At 42.3% G+C, this 19056-nt stretch overlaps 1 protein-coding gene across 1 annotated transcript in view; it reads left to right on the forward strand.

Moving 5' to 3' along the window:
- The window catches only part of LOC126176995 (uncharacterized), a 434921-nt gene that overhangs the window by 114796 nt on the left and 301069 nt on the right, over positions 1-19056 (forward strand). Inside the window, exon 2 of the mRNA XM_049924207.1 lies at positions 15269-15380. Within this exon, the coding sequence (XP_049780164.1) occupies positions 15308-15380 (73 nt within the window). The 5' untranslated portion in view covers positions 15269-15307. The remainder of the gene's footprint in view (positions 1-15268; positions 15381-19056) is intronic.

Here is a 19056-nt window from a genome sequence, read left to right on the forward strand (position 1 = left end):
CTCGGGCATGGATGTGTGTGATGTCCTTAGGTTAGTTAGGTTTAAGTAGTTGTAAGTTTTAGGGCACAGATGACCTCAGAAGTTAAGTCCCATAGTGCTCAGAGCCATTTGAACCATTTTTATCCATCCAAGTCACACCTTCCATTCTTTTCCCAATCTACATCCCAAAAAGCGTTAACAAACATTCCCTCCATACTCTGCCGCAATTTTCATGTTTAGATACCATACAGGGCAACATTTCATACAAAACATCTCGTTAATCTTTTCCTTAACTGTTTATTTAACGGACTACAGAGAACACTGTTTCTTCTGTAAAACACTTCTTTTGCTGTAGCTGTTCTGAAACGTTACGCCCTAAGTCCCAGATGTTATCATGTTTTCTGTAACTGATTGTAAATCATCACTTTGATCTCCTCTGAGTGCCTCGTAAATGTAATTGCCATTATCTTCTTCACATTCATCGTCATTCCATATTCCTCAAAGCTTGTGTTCAGTTCTACGTGCATCGTTAAAAGAAAGGAAGGTCTGAGGATGAAAGAGATTGCTACCTTTCAGTAATGTAAGATTCAGAAAGTATGCAGAAATAAAGACGATGATTTCTAATACATTTGAAATACATGAGTTGTTGACCAATCGAAAGAATGAGTATGCAGGAAAATAATCATTTATTTTAATGGTTCTAGAGTTGCTGTTCTGATTTCTTGCCCTAGACAACTTTAGTGCGCAATGAAAGGCATTTTTCTGAGTAATTCCTTGTCAAAAGACGTTCCAGAAAGTGACAGTGCCTAATTACTGAGGATTAATTTATTTTCTGCGAGAACAGAAAACATTGCTTTACAACATTCCGCACAGGTACAAAGGACTCGCTCCGCCATATTTTCTCTGCAGAGACGATTCGCGCGCAGACATATAATACGATAGAAAGAAGCAAACATATATATCTATACAACGGGCAACGCTGGAACAGTCTTATTAATGAAGCAGAACACCCTTTGAAGTGAAAAGTAGCTCCACGTCGTTTTTCTCTCACAGCGCTGGTGACACGAACACAATGGAAGGTAAAGAATACCAAAGGTGGCGAAGATCTCTGGAAGCACAAAGTTTACTTCAAACGTGTCCGCTGCGCTATTTTGGCGTTTATCATCCTTCTTGACATCAGTCAAATAAAACTGGTTCCATTTCGAAAGATTCCTCTTTTCCCTTCATCTTTCTGTATGCCTGATTGTCTCTTACTTCCTTTCAGCTTTTTCAGTAAAGCAGATGACGATAAATGCTTACTGTATGCGTCCATAGTCCAACAGTTCTGACAAATGACTGAAGAGAAAGGAGTTTGAGAGCTTATTAACAACGTTCAAATTTATATTAATGTACTCCACCCTATTCTTTTGCTTTCATCAAGAAATTACATTATTGCAGGACTGCTTTCGCGATAACAAATGTCTGAAAGCATGTTTTGAAGCTGGCTGAGCAATTTGAATATTTCGGAAAACTCGTGACTGTTGTCGGAGTTTGAACTGGTCGTCACAGTTTCGGTTACTTACAAACATTATTATTTCGGCTAACTTCTACGTACTTAAAATGTTTCCTTTTCAGTATAGCATGATCACACACGCTTTGTAAATTATTTACCGTAATCTAATTTATTATCAGGCCTTCTATTTTCCCTCTCCATAGATTCTTCCAGTGCCAAGTTGACTATTCCTATACGCCGTAGGACATGCGACACTAACGTATCCCATTTTCTGATAAGATAGTTTTCTAAATATCTACCCCCTTTATCTGACGTTGATGAATCCAGCAGTGCGACCAGCCCCAAGGAAGCTTCTTCTTTGACGAAATAACTGCTGGTGAAATATTTGTATAACATGTACCTTCTCATTCGTCAGTCTTCTGATTAGTGATACGGACGGCCATGAAGTCCTGCAATCTTCTCAGATTAGCGCTTACATCGTGTGTGCTCAGTTATTTGTTGGTTACATACCCAAAGGCCAAATGTATAAACAAACAATGCACAATGAAAGAATCATCCGAATGGGAAACAAATCAGCAGATGTGACGCACATGTACAGATAAATAAATGACTACAATCTTAGAAAAATTGGATGATTTATTCAAGAGAAAGACCCGCATCAACTGAGCAAGTCAATAACGCTTTGATCCACCTCTGCCGCTTCAAGCATTATTCCACTTGCCTCCGATTGATAGAGTCCTACACTGTCCTCCTGAGGAATGTACTGCCAAGTTCTGTCCAACTGGTGTGTATCACTTCAAAATCCTAAACTGGTTGGAGCTCCCTGCCCATAATACTCCAAACGCTCTAAGTTGAGAAGAGAATAATGTTGGTCTAGTATTAGTCCTAGTCGAAGGAAAGGGAAAATTTGTCAAAATTCAATGAAGGCACGGTTGGGTGATGAAATCTGGGGCCGCTGGCAGAGTGTGGGCCAGGCAATGTAAACATGGCACTTGCGGGCGCAAAGCTCCAGTATTGTACTCACAATTTGTTTTGAGTGGAGCAACAACGAGGCAGAAAACTGCAGGGTTGCTTTAAGTTATTGCGATGTATGAGCTGAGATGGAAACCCAGTTCCAAGCAAAGAAGGAAAAGCAGAAATGTGGAAGGAGTATATAGAGGGTCTATACAAGGGCGATGTACTTGAGGGGAATATTATGGAAATGGAATAGGATGTAGATGAAGATGAAATGGGAGATATGATACTGCGTGAAGAGTTTGACAGAGCACTGAAAGACTTAAGTCGAAACAAGGCCCCGGGAGTAGACAACATTCCATTAGAACTACTGACAGCCGTGGGAGAGCCAGTCCTGACGAAACTCTACCATCTGGTGAGCAAGATGTATGAGACAGGCGAAATACCCTCAGACTTCAAGAAGAATATAATAATTCCAATCCCACAGAAAGCAGGTGTTGACAGATGTGAAAATTACCAAACTATCAGTTTAATAAGTCACAGCTGCAAAATACTAACACGAATTCTTTACAGACGAATGGAAATAACTAATAGAAGCCGACCTCGGGGAAGATCAGTTTGGATTCCGTAGAAATATTGGAACACGTGAGGCAATACTGACCCTCCGACTTATCTTAGAAGCTAGTTTAAGGTAAGGCAAACCTACGTTTCTAGCATTTGTAGACTTAGAAAAAGCTTTTGACAATGTTGACTGGAATGTTCTCTTTCAAATTCTGAAGGTAGCAGGGGTAAAAAACAGGGAGCGAAAGGCTGTACAGAAACCAGATGGCAGTTATAAGAGTCGAAGGTCATGAAAGGGAAGCAGTGGTTGGGAAGGGAGTGAGACAGCGTTGTAGCCTCTCCCCGATGTTATTCAATCTGTATATTGAGCAAGCAGTAAAGGAAACAAAAGAAAAATTCGGAGTAGGTATTAAAACCCAGGGAGAAGAAACACGAGTAAAAACTTTGAGGTTACCGGTGACATTGTAATTCTGTCAGAGACAGCAAAGGACTTGGAAGAGCTGTTGAACGGAATGGATAGTGTCTTGAAAGAAAGATATAAGATGAACATCAACAAAAGCAAAACGAGGATAATGGAATGTAGTCGAATTAAGTCGGGTGAGCTGACGGAATTAGATTAGGAAATGAGACACTTAAATTAGTAAATGAGTTTTGCTATTTGGAGAGCAAACTGACTTATGATGGTCGAAGTAGAGAGGATATAAAATGTAGACTGGCAATGGCAAGGAAAGCGTTTCTGAATAAAAGAAATTTGTTAACATCGAGTATAGATTTGAGTGTCAGGAAGTCGTTTCTGAAAGTATTTGTATGGAGTGTAGCCATGCATGGAAGTGAAACATTGACGATAAGTAGTTTGGACAAGAAGAGAATAGAAGCTTTTGAAATGTGATGCTACTGAAGAATGCTGAAGATTATATGGGTAGACCACCTAACTAATGAGGAGGAATTAAATAGGATTGGGAAGAAGAGAGGTTTGTGGCACAACTTGACTAGAAGAAGTGATCAGTTGGTAGGACATGTTCTGAGGCATCAAGGGATCACCAATTTAGTATTGGAGGGCAGCGTGGAGGGTAAAAATCGTAGAGGGAGGCCAAGAGATGAATACACCAAGCAGATTCAGAAGGATGTAGGTTGCAGTAGGTACTGGGTGATGAACAAACTTACACAGGATAGAGTAGCATGGAGAGCTGCATCAAACCAGTCTCTGGACTGAAGACCACAACAACAACAACGAGGCAGGGCACTAGGTCAGAGCCAAGTGTGGCGATTTGTAAGTAGCTGACGTGTGGGAATTTATCCCTGTCATAGTTTCTATCTCTCTCTGACAGTACGTCAGGAGAGAGGGAAAATATGACGTAAATAGACAATTTTAACTTGGGATAAATTGTGCCAGGTCGGTCGAGCATCGGGATTGACCTGTGCTGGTCTACGCTCATAGGGGCCAGTATTCTCCATAAACTTGTAATTTGTTTCTATGTACTTGTTTGGGCTATATTCCACCTCCAGTGACACAACACCAAGGTAGGAAGGCACGGCAGACTGGAACTTGGAGATCGCACAGTCTGCCTGAAAGAGGGCAGTGATAGCTGTCTGCAGCAGGACCCAGAGGGGCTCTACTGGCCATGTTGCTTTCCACCTGGTGTACCAGGTTCTGGGGGAGGCGTATGCTGCAGGGGGCGCAGCAGCGCAGTGACAGTGCCAGAGACAGTGGTGGGTATTGCCATCTGGCAAGCACCACTAGCAGCAAGTTGCGGCACAGCATCCAGGAGGGCGCGGGTTCGAGGCCGCTCATGTCCTCGGAGCAGTGGCAGCCTGAGGGCCACGGGTGACCAGTACACCCACCTTCGTCCTATCGTCGGACAGAGTAGGCCAAAGAGGGCGGAGGGCAGTGAGGTGCAGGGACTGTAGCAGTCTCTTGAATTGCGGGGTGTTGAGTGACGCCAGTCACAACGCCCTGCGAGCGGCGACAGGGAGAGGAAGGCCGACTTCCATTGGCGGGCGACCATGATGATGGCACCAGCGGTGTCAGCATACCAGGAGTTTCCTGAGCTGGCTGGACTCGCAGGACAGTGCGCGGGTGGCGCTCCGACATCACGCTTCGCTGTCGAGTACTGTAAATTAGCTGAATAAACAAATGTTACCGATCACCGCTGTATCACTCTGCACTCCCCTTGACGTTCTTGAGCTTGCTCGGCCTCCTGACAAATTATAGCTTGGTGGGTGGCAGCTTCAGCTGTTCCAACTGGAGTCTCGGGTTCGACACACCGACACCGCAACAATAAGGCGACCTTGCTGGCCAAAATAGTGTTTGACAAGCACGAAGACGAGCAGTAGAAACTCTCCCATGCATAGGTTGTCATTACCTTTGTGGTGTCACCGCCAGACACCACACTTGCTAGGTGGTAGCCTTTAAATCAGCCGCGGTCCGTTAGTATACGTCGGACACGCGTGTCGCCACTATCAGTGATTGCAGACCGAGCGCCGCCACACGGCAGGTCTAGAGACATTTCCTAGCACTCGCCCCAGTTGTACAGCGACTTTGCTAGCGATGGTTCACTGACAAATTACGCTCTCATTTGCCGAGACGATAGTTAGCATAGCCTTCAGCTACGTCATTTGCTACGACCTAGCAAGGCGCCATTACCAGTTACTATTGATGCTGTAAGACATGTACCGTCAAGAGCGATGTTAACCAATTATGGATTGAAGTTAAGTATTCCAGCAGCTACGTACTTTTTTACTAGTCTTAATTCCTTCAACTGTTCCAGACCTCACGTCAGCCTGCGTGAGCTAAAACGCGTGCCTTTCGGCTTCCTCCTCATAGTGGATTGGCTGTCTTGCCAATCCACAACAACCTTCATGATATATAGGCCCAGGATGGCTTGCCATAAAAGGCAACAAAACGGTACACAGAATATCTCCAACATACCACTGTGCTCTAATGGTGCCACAGATGACAATCATTGGGGCCTGCTATAAAATGGCACCCCAATTCATCACTCTTCGTTGTCAGGCCATGTTGTAGGTGATAGATTGATATCCCACCACTATCCAGGCGGCATCATATACACCTTCACTTATCATTGAAGCGGAACTCACCAGTGAAGACAGTTCAATTTCAGTCAGTGAGACTCCTGGCCCCAGTGACCAGCAAAGACGTGTCTGGAGAAGCACTGGACGGAACTGGGATACAAACCTGTCACCTGCCATGCAGCCTGACAACCATAAAGATGGCCTGGGGAGCCATTTCTTCCTATACCAGGACCGCTTTGGTTTTCATCCGCGTCATCCTTACAGCATAGCGGTACGTCGACGATATTCTACCCCCCGTTTTGTTGTTCTTCGTGGCAAGCCGTCCAGGGCTTCCAATTCAGCAAGCTAATGCCTTTCTACTTACAGTAAGGGTTTCTACTGCTTGTCTTTGTGCTTAACAAACGCTACCTTGCCAACAAGGCGCCAGGTCTCTCACTAGTTGTCAGGACTTTGAATCCCAAAGGAGCTAATTGGACAGAACTGGGCACGATATCCCTCATGAGGATGTCCAACAACTCCATCAATCAATGGCAAGCCGAATAACAGCTTGCATAGTGGCTAGAGATGGAGCAACCATTATTGACCTGCTCAATTTGTGAAGTTCTTTGCCTTGAACAAATCATCCAATTTTTCTGAAATTGTAATCATTTATTTGTCTGTACATGTACATGTTTGGACAATTTCTTCGTCCACTCTCTATCTTCATCTGCAGTATCTGCCCTCTACAGCTTCCTTTCCCGACGTCTTACCACAAGTGCTATCATCGAGCTTCTTTTTCAAATCACTGTGCTCCATATGTTGTTTTCATCGCCGACTCTGCCAGGAGTCCCATTATTTCCCATTTATCAGCCCACATTATTTTCAACAGTCTTCTACAGGGTGAATATTAATCAAACTGACAAATTGCATGGAGGGCTTCCTGACTCAAAATGGAGGAAAAAACTCTTATGAACATGTGTCCAGAACCGCAGCGTTGCCACCGTAGATGGTGGTAACGAATGAAAGATGCTACGAAAAAGAGCCGTGTGTTCCTTGTGTGTTGCAGGCTGTGTGATTGACACAGCGTACAGTAAGCAGAGAACGGTCCGTCGGTAAAGAGCGCTAATGACACAACTCCCGTAATCGTTATGGTCTGATGCAAAAACCATCGACACAATCCTCCTCATAGAGAGAAATCCACAGCTGATAATCTTTGCACTCGTTGTAGGTGATAAGGATAGTAATGGTTGTCAGGCAGGATACACATAACCGTACACCGTGTGGGCGGATAATCTGCCTGGAGCTTGTACTAGGCTTCGTCTCTATATCCTAAAGAACGATCTTCCAAATATAATGTACGCACATTCCGCCTCCTCTCGGCTCCTTCACCTGTCTGAAAGAACCCAAGATCACTCAAACACCCCAAAAGGGCTTAAAATGTTGTGTGGTGTGTTTCATGTCTATTAGGGTACTTGTTTGGCGTCTCGACCGTTTCCATCTGCTTGGCCGTACACAAACATCACCTCGGCTTGTTCACGACATGAATATCGGCCCGCCCTGCTGCTTGCAGTACGCTGCGTCAACCACGCAGCCTGTAACATACAAGGAACTCACGGCGCGTTGTCAGAAGAACCTGCATGCGTCAGCGCCATCTGGCGACAACAATGCATTTCTGAATTCATGTTCATGGGACCCTTTTTCCTCCATTTCCAGTCAGGAATCCGTACCTGCAGTTTGTCGGTTGTGTTCATGTTCACCCCGTATAGCACCTCCTGTCCAACGCTTCGATTCTCTCCTTTTCCGATTTTCCTATAGCTCGCGATTGTCATACAACGCTGTGCTGCAGACGTACATACTCGGATATTCCTTCATGAAATTACGACCAATTTTTGATAGTATTAGATATCTTCTGTAAAGGAATGTCGTTCTGCCTTTGCTGTTCTGTTTTTCATGTCCTTTTTCCTTCGTGGGTCATTTACTATTTTGCATACAGGGTAGCAGAATTACGTGACATCGTGGTTACCAGTTTTTTGTTATATTTATGGGTAATCTTATTTTACAACTACTCGTTATTTTCCTCTTTCTTTGCTTTACCCTAAATCTGCAGTGTGTGTTCATTAGGGCATTTCATCCAACAGGTTTTGCAATTCTTCTTCACTTTCACTGAGGATAGCAAAGTCATCCGTGAATCTTTTGATATTATTTCACCCTCAGTTTTAATCCGCTTCCTGAACCTTTATTTTATTTCTGTCATCTTCTATATACAAACTGAACTGAGAATATACACCGTTATACATTGCCGAATGTTTATTCTAGGTCGACAAATCGTAAGATCGAATCTTGATTTTGCTTAAGTCTTGCTTCCATTGGAAAGCGCAATGTCAAAAGTGCCTGTCTAATGCCTTTAACATTCCGAAGGTTGTCTAACAGATCCTCAGAATTCTTTTTAGTTATTCTGTTCGTTAATCTTTTCAGCAACTCGTATGCATGAGGCGTTAAGCTTATTCCCATGAGTTCTTACGCGTATCTGCCCTTGATACCTTGCTATCGCCTGTATGTTTAATTGTAGTATTCCCTCTGCACTCTTAATGCTGACGTCCTTGTTTTTAATTTCACAGAATGTTCTTTTGACTTTTCCATTACGCTGGATCTCGTATCCCGACAGTTTATTTTTGATTTCATCACATGTTTGATGCAGCCATTTCGTCTTGGTTTGACTTAATTCCTATTATTTCAGTCCTAGGTGACGTATACAGCAGTATTTTTGTTCTTACTCCTTTCTTCGTTCACTAGAAATATTTCTTCTGTTACCTTCCTTGTACGTATGTTTGTCTGCCCAACGTCTGTAACTTCCCTTTTTGAAGATTTCCACTCCTATGTATGCCTATAGTAATACGCTTTATCGCATTATGTACAGCATTAGAGACCTCCAATTGCAACTCTTTATTTCTTACCTCACCGATATTCCAGATGATAAGCTCGTACTTTATTTTGCTAGTCAATACTACTAAATTTTGATATATACTCTTGGTCACGCCTGAGAACAGAATTTCTGATTTTGTAATCTCTGTTCAAGGTATGATCAATCTGGAATCTTACCGTATCTCAAGAGCTTTTCCCATTATACCTCATCTGCTTGTGTTGTTTGGCCAATGAATTTTCTAGGGTGTCGGCAATATATTGTACAACTCATATCGGCTTTCTCATCTGTCATTCCTTCTACCAAGCACATATCCTCTACTATTGCTTTCCACCATCCATGATTATTAGATTATTGTCTTCTAACATTCTGCGTGGTGTCTGTTGTTCTAAATCGTGTCTCCCTGCCGCTTTCGCGCAACGACGCTCTGAGCGTGTTTTTTAGGGAATTGACTAGTTTGAACCAGGGACCTGTTGCTGGTAAGGAGACCACACATGACATGCAGAATTCAGAAGAGTTTAGTGAGACTAGCGATGTTATAACCAAATACTTAATGATTTCAGCATCAGCTCCACTGCACTCCCTGTAAAAGAATCTTAATACTAACTAAATTTAGTGGAAGGGGTTCAAGGCTTTCCTATTTTTAGTTAGCTGGTAAAATAACGCCGAAAAAGCAGTTAAGTTTACCATTGGAAATTTTATTCTACTCACAAAACATTGTTTATAAATTGCACTATTGACAAAAGGAAATGTTTTAATACAGGATGGTAAAAACCAACTGCGTTCAACAAAAATGTGAACGAATATTCCCTGAATGGGTTTCCAAGTTCTACAATGGATCGAAGGATGACCTATGCCATATCACATCTATAATCTAGGTTTAAATTAAGTTTCACAAAAGAGAAAACTATCAAAATGGTCTGCAGTGCCCCTTAATTATCTTTAATTATTTTAATTACTTATCTAACTTGTCGTAAATTACAGTGGCTGATGTGGCTTCTCAATAACTATATAACAGAAAAATCATCGAGTTTCAGATTTTTACGTCAAGTGAACACCATGAGCTTTAATTGACGATCGACACTAGTATTACGCAAAAAGGGGGTGTAACAGATGAGACTTCTGCAGTTCTGAGTAAAGCTTTATGTGCTGTCATGCGGCATCACGTGCGTTCGTTACCTTGTCGGTGTTCGTCAGGGGGTGGCGGACAGCACTGCTCCACTCACGTCGCCGTCTCGGAAGCAACTCTCTCCTAACTTCTCCTTACTACAATTTACCGAAGTTGGTTTAAAAAAACTATCTGGCTGTGTTTTCATGTGACGAATCAGGGTCTTAATGTTAACCTTAAGCTCTGCCTGCAAAAATTCTGTCTATCCAATGAGAAACGTTATACTTTTCGTGGTGGGGCAATGTTTTTAAAGTTTGCAACGTAACAGAGATGCGAAAAAGTCTCACGCTAAAACTTGCAGCTGGTGTGGTCCTTTTAGTGTTATCGTAAGATCTATACTGTTCTTCTGGAGGGCTCTAGCTTTTAACATGGGCTGGGGGGTGGTCCTGACGTAACATAGACGTGAAAAAGTCTCACACTAAAACTTGCGGCTGGGGTAGCCCTTTTTGTGTTATCGTAAGATCTATACTGTTCTTCTGGAGGGCTCTAGCTTTTCACATGGGCTGGGGGGTGTTCCTAGCGGTTAGCTGGCGACGTGAGTGTCCGTCCCTTATCGTAGGGCCTTCCAGCTTAACACGGTTCTGCTCTTGCCTTCTGTTCTCGTTTCTCCCTCGGAACTGCGTCTGTCTCACGGTGGGAAGGTATGACATGCATTTAGGCATTCTTGTGTTAGTCTGTGGTATTCCATTTGCTCACTCGTCACGATTTATTCGGAGCTATGTGACATACTACTGGATTTGCTTATCATGTCAGGGTTTTCATGGAAGGTGTTCGATTTGCCTGACACCTTACAGTCTCCCTTTACGTACTGAGTTACACTGTAAATATCCTCATATTGTGCTTGTGGACTCGGCATGTATACCTCAACTACAGTTGCTGATGTTGGTTTCTGATTACAACGGTCCTATTACTGAACTGTTCACAGTAACTCACTCTATGTAATATCTTCCTACTCCCATGATACCATTTTCTGCAGCTGCAGATATTAACTTATATTCCTTCTACTAGAAATCTTTCTTTGTGTTTCACCTCATTGACTCCGATTATATATTAAGCCTTTGCATTCCTTTTCCAAATTTTCTAGCTCCACTAACATACTCAATCTTGACATTTCAGGTTCCGATTGGTATTCCTTTATCGATTCGTTGATTACTCAGTCTTTTTCTCGTGATATCCGTCCCCTTGGCAATCCCCTGCCGGAGAACCCTATGGGAGATTAATACGGAATCTTTTCCCTATTTAGCAATGATAATGACACTGTTTGGATTGCTGGATGCGTCTTCTGTGGGTACACGTTATATGTCTTTAGTGCAGTTGTCTCGATTGGGTTCTGAATCATCATGTGATTGATCACTGCTGATTAAGCCAACTTTTAGGGGTATTTTCCAATACCAAGGACGAGAGGTTGCTCTGAAACTCAGTCCACTGCTACGCTCTCTTGGTAGATCGACGATGACTTCTTATAAGTGTCGATCAAAAAGTTTCTGGTCGAATGTTCTTCACTCCGGAATCGCTATGACAGTCAGAAAAATTGCTATGAGGCAAATATCCCACCGACGCACTAGGTTGTAGGTACCCGTTTTGGTGAAGAAATCCGTAAATGTCTGCTGCACATAATTGTCTGACAGGAATCGTAGTCCTTTCAGGGTCTTATTTAAGCGACCTAAGGCGCGGTAACCACATGGGAAGAGATCAGTTTCAGAGGTGGGTGCTGGAGTGTCTCCCAGTTGAGTTGTTTATTCTGCGTTACGACTTTTGCGATATGGCGAAGTGCGCTATCATGAAGCAGCAGCATGGAAGTTGGCCCACTATTCCAAAAGGGGTGTTTTGAATAGGTATACTGGAGGATTCACTTTCGTCATTCTTCGATGGATGACTACCGCTGTTTATCCTTTGCCAACCAAGAAAATAATAACAGCACGTTGGTCCTGTCTGGACTCATTTGCTAGCAACATCGCCTTATTTCAAGTTTCGGCATTTACCACGGGCACTCCCGAAATACATGAATGTTACACTAATCCCTTGCCTACTCGTCATTGCTTATACACCCGTATCGGAGTCGCGCTTCGTAGCATATACGCTGGAGTAACGTCCTAAAATAGAAAACTCTTGATCGCCCTTATAAAACGGAAGCTTTTGTTCGCCATTGCAGAAAATTTTATTCAAAATTTAAGCAGTAGCTACCGAGAAACCGTGGACCAAGGACGTCTCTTCTACCTCCCCCTATGTTACGTGTGTTATTATCTACAGAAATATACATACATCATGTTGTCGGAGGGTACCTTGTACTACTACTAGTCATTTTCTTCACTGTTTTACTCGAAAATGGAGCAAAAGAGAAATGACTGTTAATATGCAACCGTACCTTATCTGGGCTTTGCGGCTCTTACGTGAAACGTACGTTGGCGACAATGGAATCGTTCTGCATTCAGCTGCAAATGCCTGTTCTGAAAATGTTCTCTTTAGTGCTTCGCGAAGAGAACTTCCTTCTTCTTCTTCTTGCCTCCAAGGATTCCCGTTTCAGTTCACAAAGCACGTCCGTAACTTTCTCGTTTTGATCGAACCAACTACGCTTACGATAAAAGAAATATACACAAAACACCGAAGTCACACCCGTCTCTTACACCCCAAAAGATCCGCTGAGGTCGAACCCTGCATCGACACCGATCACTCTAAGATATGACAATGTTGAAATTCTAACCTCGATCTCATCTTTTCGAGGCTGTTTGGTGAAGGAAACAATAGAATTTCCTAAGTCAAAGAATTTAATGGAAAGAGAAAACGGTTTCAGCATGGAATTCTGGATTTTCATTAATAAACACCCAAAGATGTCACTACAGTGCAACAACTATTGACACATCGATATCCCAGCGTGGATCGACATGTTCACCACAGATTCAGTTTACACAAAGCTCTTTCCCTGAAAGACATTTCTGGCACTAGTGGATGTGTGGTCATATGCGAAGTGGAGCGGTCCGTGGGTTTAAAAAGCCGAAGTGATCCTTCAGTTGACTCAGTCGAAAGACGGCCTAAGGCTAAACGGCCGAAGTACCAGGTAAAGAAGTAGGGTTTCAGCAGTTGAGCGCCTGGTATCTAATTCATTTATTTGCTGCTGCCATTTACACATGACCTGCCATCAAATTACTAAGACAAGGCGTATTTTCACAATATGAAATTTTACACCCACAGAATGTGGAGCGTATTTGATATTTCTTATTAGTAATAAGAATTAATAATATTGCAACTTTAAATACATACGGACTTAAAAGCAATTACGAAATGAAAATCTTATAATTTTCTGTTTATGACATGAAGATAGTAATTGAGGAAGATGGAAAGAGGTTGTGATATACTATACTTTATGACATATCATGCATTAGAAAAAAAAAAAAACTTTCTAAAATAACAAGAAAATTGCATTTAAAAATGATAAATAAAAAATAATAGGAAATTACATAGATTTTTATTAGGAATCCCACCACCTAGCTATCTTGGGTGCGACGGCTCGGAAAATCATCGAATCTGTCACATTCTTACTAAATATCTTCAACACTCACTTGGTAAAACTGTCCGCCTCCGGTAGCTGAATGGTCAGCGTGACGGATTGTCAATCCTCTGGGCCCGGTTTCGATTCCCGGCTGGTTGGGGGAATTTTCTCCGCCCAGGGACTGGGTGCTGTGCTGTAATCATCATCATAATCATCCTCATCGACTGCAGGTCGCTGAAGTGGCGTCAAATTGAAAGACCGGCACCCGGCGAACGGCCTGCCCGGCGGGGAGCCCGAGCCATACGATTACATTGAATTTGATAAACCGATGTGTACAGGAGTATATTGTACTGCTCTTACATTATATTTGTTACAGGTAATTTGTGCTTTACACAAAGGCATAATCGGTACATTATTTGTGCACTTCTGATTTCCTTATCTCTACATGTTGTGTACATGGTGTTTCTAATGTCTGTATAGTAAAACCTCATCTAAGTTAAATAACCAATTGCATCATTTTCCTAAGCTTAATAAAAAGTATATCACTTAAATTACACATATTACTCAATACGTTTCTGCATGTATTAAATTGACAGTTAGTCCTTTTCTGTGTTCCTTAATTTGGTTTTATCTCACATCTAGGTTTGTAGGTTAATCTCACTGATTCTATCTGTTTCAGCAGTTGAGAATATTTCTACATTTGTGTCTGTGTCTCTGTCATTGGAAGTATGATGTTCGTTTATGAGCTTGCTCTTATTTTTCTATGTGTTTGTTCTTGTTTGTATAATTCGTGTAACGTACGTGATACATTATCGGTTATTTTATTCAGTATGCTCCAATCGTACGGTTGTCGTAGAATTTGCGCTATGTTGTCATCCTCATTTCGGAGTCGTATGTGTACCAGCCTGTCACAGTGTAAAGTGTCACATTCAGGACTTTCTAGTTCTACGCAGGTCCACATGGGCGTTCGGCTGAGATCAAATCGATGGAGGTGTTGTGGGTGTGGACCATGGCACTAGAAGAAATGGACCAAGGCCCGTGTAAGATCTATACGTTTCCTTGATGTTTGCAAAATAGCTGTGGACGCGACGCCCATTCTCTCTGACAGGTATCATTTCGCCAGCGAATTAGTTGGCGCATTTCTATGATGTCCTCTCTTATAATTTCAAATACCTAGTCGCGTCTGCCTTTTTCAACAGGTTCATTGATGGTTAATGTCAATGAGCAGAATCCTGGCCACGTCTCACAATGATTTTATGTGTTTCAAGCCTCGGTCGATCGACAAGTAGTAGATCTTGTACTGAGTTATCTACGAAGCATTTTTTATGAACACATGTTGAGATTTATTTATTTATTCGTATGGTTAGGGTCCCCCGTCGGTCAGACCGCTCGCCGGGTGCCGCTCTTTCAAGTTGACGGCACTTCGGCGACCTGCAGTCGATGAGGATGATAGGATGATGATGAGGGCAGCATAGCACCCAGTCCCCGGGTAGAGATAATTCCCCGACCCAGCCGGGAATCGAACCCGGGCCCAGAGGATTGAAATCCGTCACACTGACAATTCAGCTACCGTGGGCGAACAACACATGTTGAGATAGGAGTCGGCCTTAGTTGATATGAGCGTTGCTGTTGTGAGGAGCGCGGTACAGGTGACAGTGGTGGTATGTGACTGTGTGCGCGTCTCTTGTGTTTCAGGGCGGTCAACCGCAGCAGCCTCGCGATGCGCTTGCCGCCATGAGACCAGCAGCTGCAGCGCCCCTGCTCGCCATGGCCGTCAACATTGTCCTCTGCAACTTCACCACCACAGGTAACGCACTTATCAAAATACTCGTATTTTAGGACAGCAGGTATCTTCTCCATAACGACCTCTAAGTGGCAGCTAATAGCTCGTTAGTAATTATTAAATGAGACCATTCCGCATTTGGCTGTAAAAACATTATTTATTGCTCTTGCTCTTGCTCTTTGGGCTCATTATCATTTTCAGACATTCCGAAAACAGCCATTCGTCAAGTATAATACACGTTATTATGAAGCAGATAAAGACTAGAAGTGAAAATTTTAAAGGTAATGACGTGGGAAGTTTTAAACCCATTCAGTAATATAAAGCTGTGACATGCTATCAAGGGGCAGTTGCATGAGGTGTCGTAAATTTAACAGCAGTTCCATTTACCACATACATTTTGGAAATGTTGAAATAATTATGTAAACACTTAAGTTTAAATTTTATGTAGTAGGCCTGGTAACTGGATCACAAAATTGGAATAGATGCACACACACAAACAGTATGAGCTATGGAGTCCAAAGATGCTAACATATGGAGTCCACATCATGTGGTTCGTGAATTGTGTACAGAGAAAAGTGACGGAAATATGCGTGAAATAAAAATGGAATCTACAAATGATAATGAGTATATAGATTAAAATTAGGTGAAAATATGAAGTGATTATCAAGTCAAAATAAAACAATACCCAAAAATATAAATACAGAAGAGGATCTAAAATCTCAGATACAGATGGAGTTTGATTCTGTAATGAAGTGGGGGTGAGAGGATGGGCTACTGGTTATTCCCAAATAATTAAGTAGTGTGAACAACTCCAGACGTCCGCTACTAATGTTTCAGATTTCCGTCGGTGTCTTTCTTATGTTTCTTGGATGGAAGTCAAATCAGCACCCGTGATCTAACGGTAGCGTGTTTGTTTATTAATCAGAAACTTCCTCGGACCGCCTTTGAAACCCGACACTGCTTAAATTTTGATTCGTAATCAGCATTGGCGGCCGAAGACAAGTCACCCTCATTCTGCCAACGGCCTTGTCAAAGAGGGCGGAGATGCAGACAGAGATTCAGGGCACTCTCTTGTCCTGCAGGTGGGAAACTGTCCCTAAAGCTGGAAGAATCAGCAATGATCAACGGCGTGAGGATGAAGAAGGGAATGGAAAACCACTGCATTAAAGGCACATAACGTCTCTCCATAGGACATGAGGCCTCTAATTGAAGAAGTGTGATGATGGTCCCTCCATTGGCAAAAGATTCCAGAATAGTCCCCCATTCGGATCTCCGGGAGGGGACTGCCAAGGGGGAGGTTACCATGAGAAAAAAATATTGAATAATCAACGGAAGGATAACGTTCTATGAATCGGGGTGTCGAATCTCAGAAGAAAATCTGAAAAGAGAAATGCAAAGGCTCAATATAGATACAGTACAGGTCCGAGAAGTGAAATGGAAAAGACAAGGATTTCTGGTCGTATGAGTATAGTATATAGAGTATATAGAGTATAGTATATAGAGTATGAGTATAGTATATAGAAAATGGTATAACGAGATTAGGATTCGTTATGAGTAGGAAGGTAGGGCAAAGAGTGTTACTGTGAACAGTTCCGTGTTCGGTTGTTCTTATCAGAATCGACAGCAAACCGACAACGATAGTCGAGAAATACATGGCGATGACGCAAGCTGAAGACGATGAGAGAGAGAAAGTATATGAGGATACTGAAACGTTAGTACAGATGTAAATGGAGGTGAAAATTTAATAGTCATAGGACACTGGAATGCAGTTGTAGGGGAAGGACATGAAGAATAGGTTACAGGAGAATGTGGACTTAGGACAAGGAATGAGAGGAAAAGGACTGAGTTCTGTAATAAATTTCAGCTAGTAACAGCGAATACTCTGTTCAACAATCGCAAAGCTATACTTGGAAAAGGCCCGGTGATACAGGATGATTTCAGTTAGATTACATTATGGTCAGACAGGGATTCCGAAATTAGATACTCGATTGTAAGGCATACCCAGCAGCAGATATAGACTCAGATCACAATGTAGTAGTGATGAATAATAGGATGAAGATTAATAGATTAGTCAGGAAGAAACAATAGGCAGAGATATGGGACACAGAAGTACTAAGGCATGACGAGATACGATTCAAGTTTTTTAAGGCAAGAGATACAGCAATAAGGAACAGCTCAGTAGGCAGTAGAGTTGAAGAAGAATGAACATATCCATAAAGGGCAGCCACAGACGTGGGAAAGAAAAATATAGGTACAAACAAGGTAACTGCGAAGTAACCCTGTGTAACAGAAGAAATACTTTAGTTGAGCGATGAAAGGAGGAAGTACAAACATGTTCCGGGAATCTCGGAAATACAGAAATACAACTTGTCGAGGAATGAAATAAACAGGATGTGCAGGGAGGCTAAGACGAAACGCCTGCATGAAGAATGTAAAGAAATCGAAAAAGAAATGATTGGCGGAAGGACTAACTCAGCATACAGGAAATTCAGAACAACCTTCGGTGAAATTAAAAGCAAGGGTGGTAACATTAAGAGTGGAACGGAAATACTACTGTTAAATGCAGAGGAGAGAGCGCATAGATGGAAAGAGTACACTGAAAGCCTGTACGAGGGGGAAGATTTGTCTGGTGAGATAGAAGAAGGAAAAGGAGTCGATTTAGAAGAAGTAGGGAATCCAGTATTAGAAACAGCATTTTAGGGAGCTTTGGGGGACTTACGGTCTAATAAGGCAGAGGGGATGGATAACATTCCAGGAGAATTTTTAAAATCATTTGGAGAAGCTGTAAGAAAACGAGTATTCACAGTAAGAATGTAGAATGTATGAGTCTGGCGACATACCATCTGACTTTCGGAAAAATATCATCCACACAATTCCGAAGAGTTGAGGATGTGCTAGATCACGGTCAGTTCGGCTTTAGAAAAGTTAAAGGCACCAGAGAGGCAATTACGACGTTGCCGTTGATAATTGAAGCATGACTCAAGAAAAATCTAGACAAGTACGTAGAACAAGCTAGAAAAAGCGTTCGACAATGTAAAATGGTGCAATATGCTCGTAGTTCTGAGAAAAATAGGGGTAAGCTATATGGAGAGACGGGTAATATACATTATGTACAAGAGCCGAAGGGGAATAATGATAGTGGACGATCAAGAACGAAGTCGTCGGATTAAAAAGGGTGTAATGCAGGGATGTAGTCTTTCGCCCCTACTGTTCAATCTGTGCATCGAAGAAGCAATGATGGAAATAAAAGAAAGGTATAGGGCTGGCATTAAAATTCAAGTCAAAGGATATCAGTGATACGATTCACTGATGACATTGCCATCCTTAGTGAAAGTGAAGAAGTATTACATGATCTGGTGAGCAGAGTGAACCATCTAATGAATACAGAATATGGATTGAGAGTAAATCGAAGAAAGACGAAGGTAATGAGAAGCAGCAGAAATGAGAACATCGAGAGACTTATAATCAGTATTTATCGTCACGAAGAAGATGAGGTTAAGGAATTCTGCTACCTAGGCAGCAAACTAATCAATGACGGACAGAGCAAGGAGGACATAAAAAGCAGACTAGCACTGGTAAAAATGGCATTCCTGGCCAAGAGAAGTCTACTAGTATCAAATATAGCCCGTAATTTCAGGAAGAAATTTCTGAGAATGTACAACTGGAGTACAGCATTGTATGGTAGTGAAACATGGACTGT

Source organism: Schistocerca cancellata, chromosome 3 (assembly GCF_023864275.1).
Source record: "Schistocerca cancellata isolate TAMUIC-IGC-003103 chromosome 3, iqSchCanc2.1, whole genome shotgun sequence".
Classification (NCBI taxonomy): Eukaryota; Metazoa; Arthropoda; class Insecta; order Orthoptera; family Acrididae; genus Schistocerca; species Schistocerca cancellata.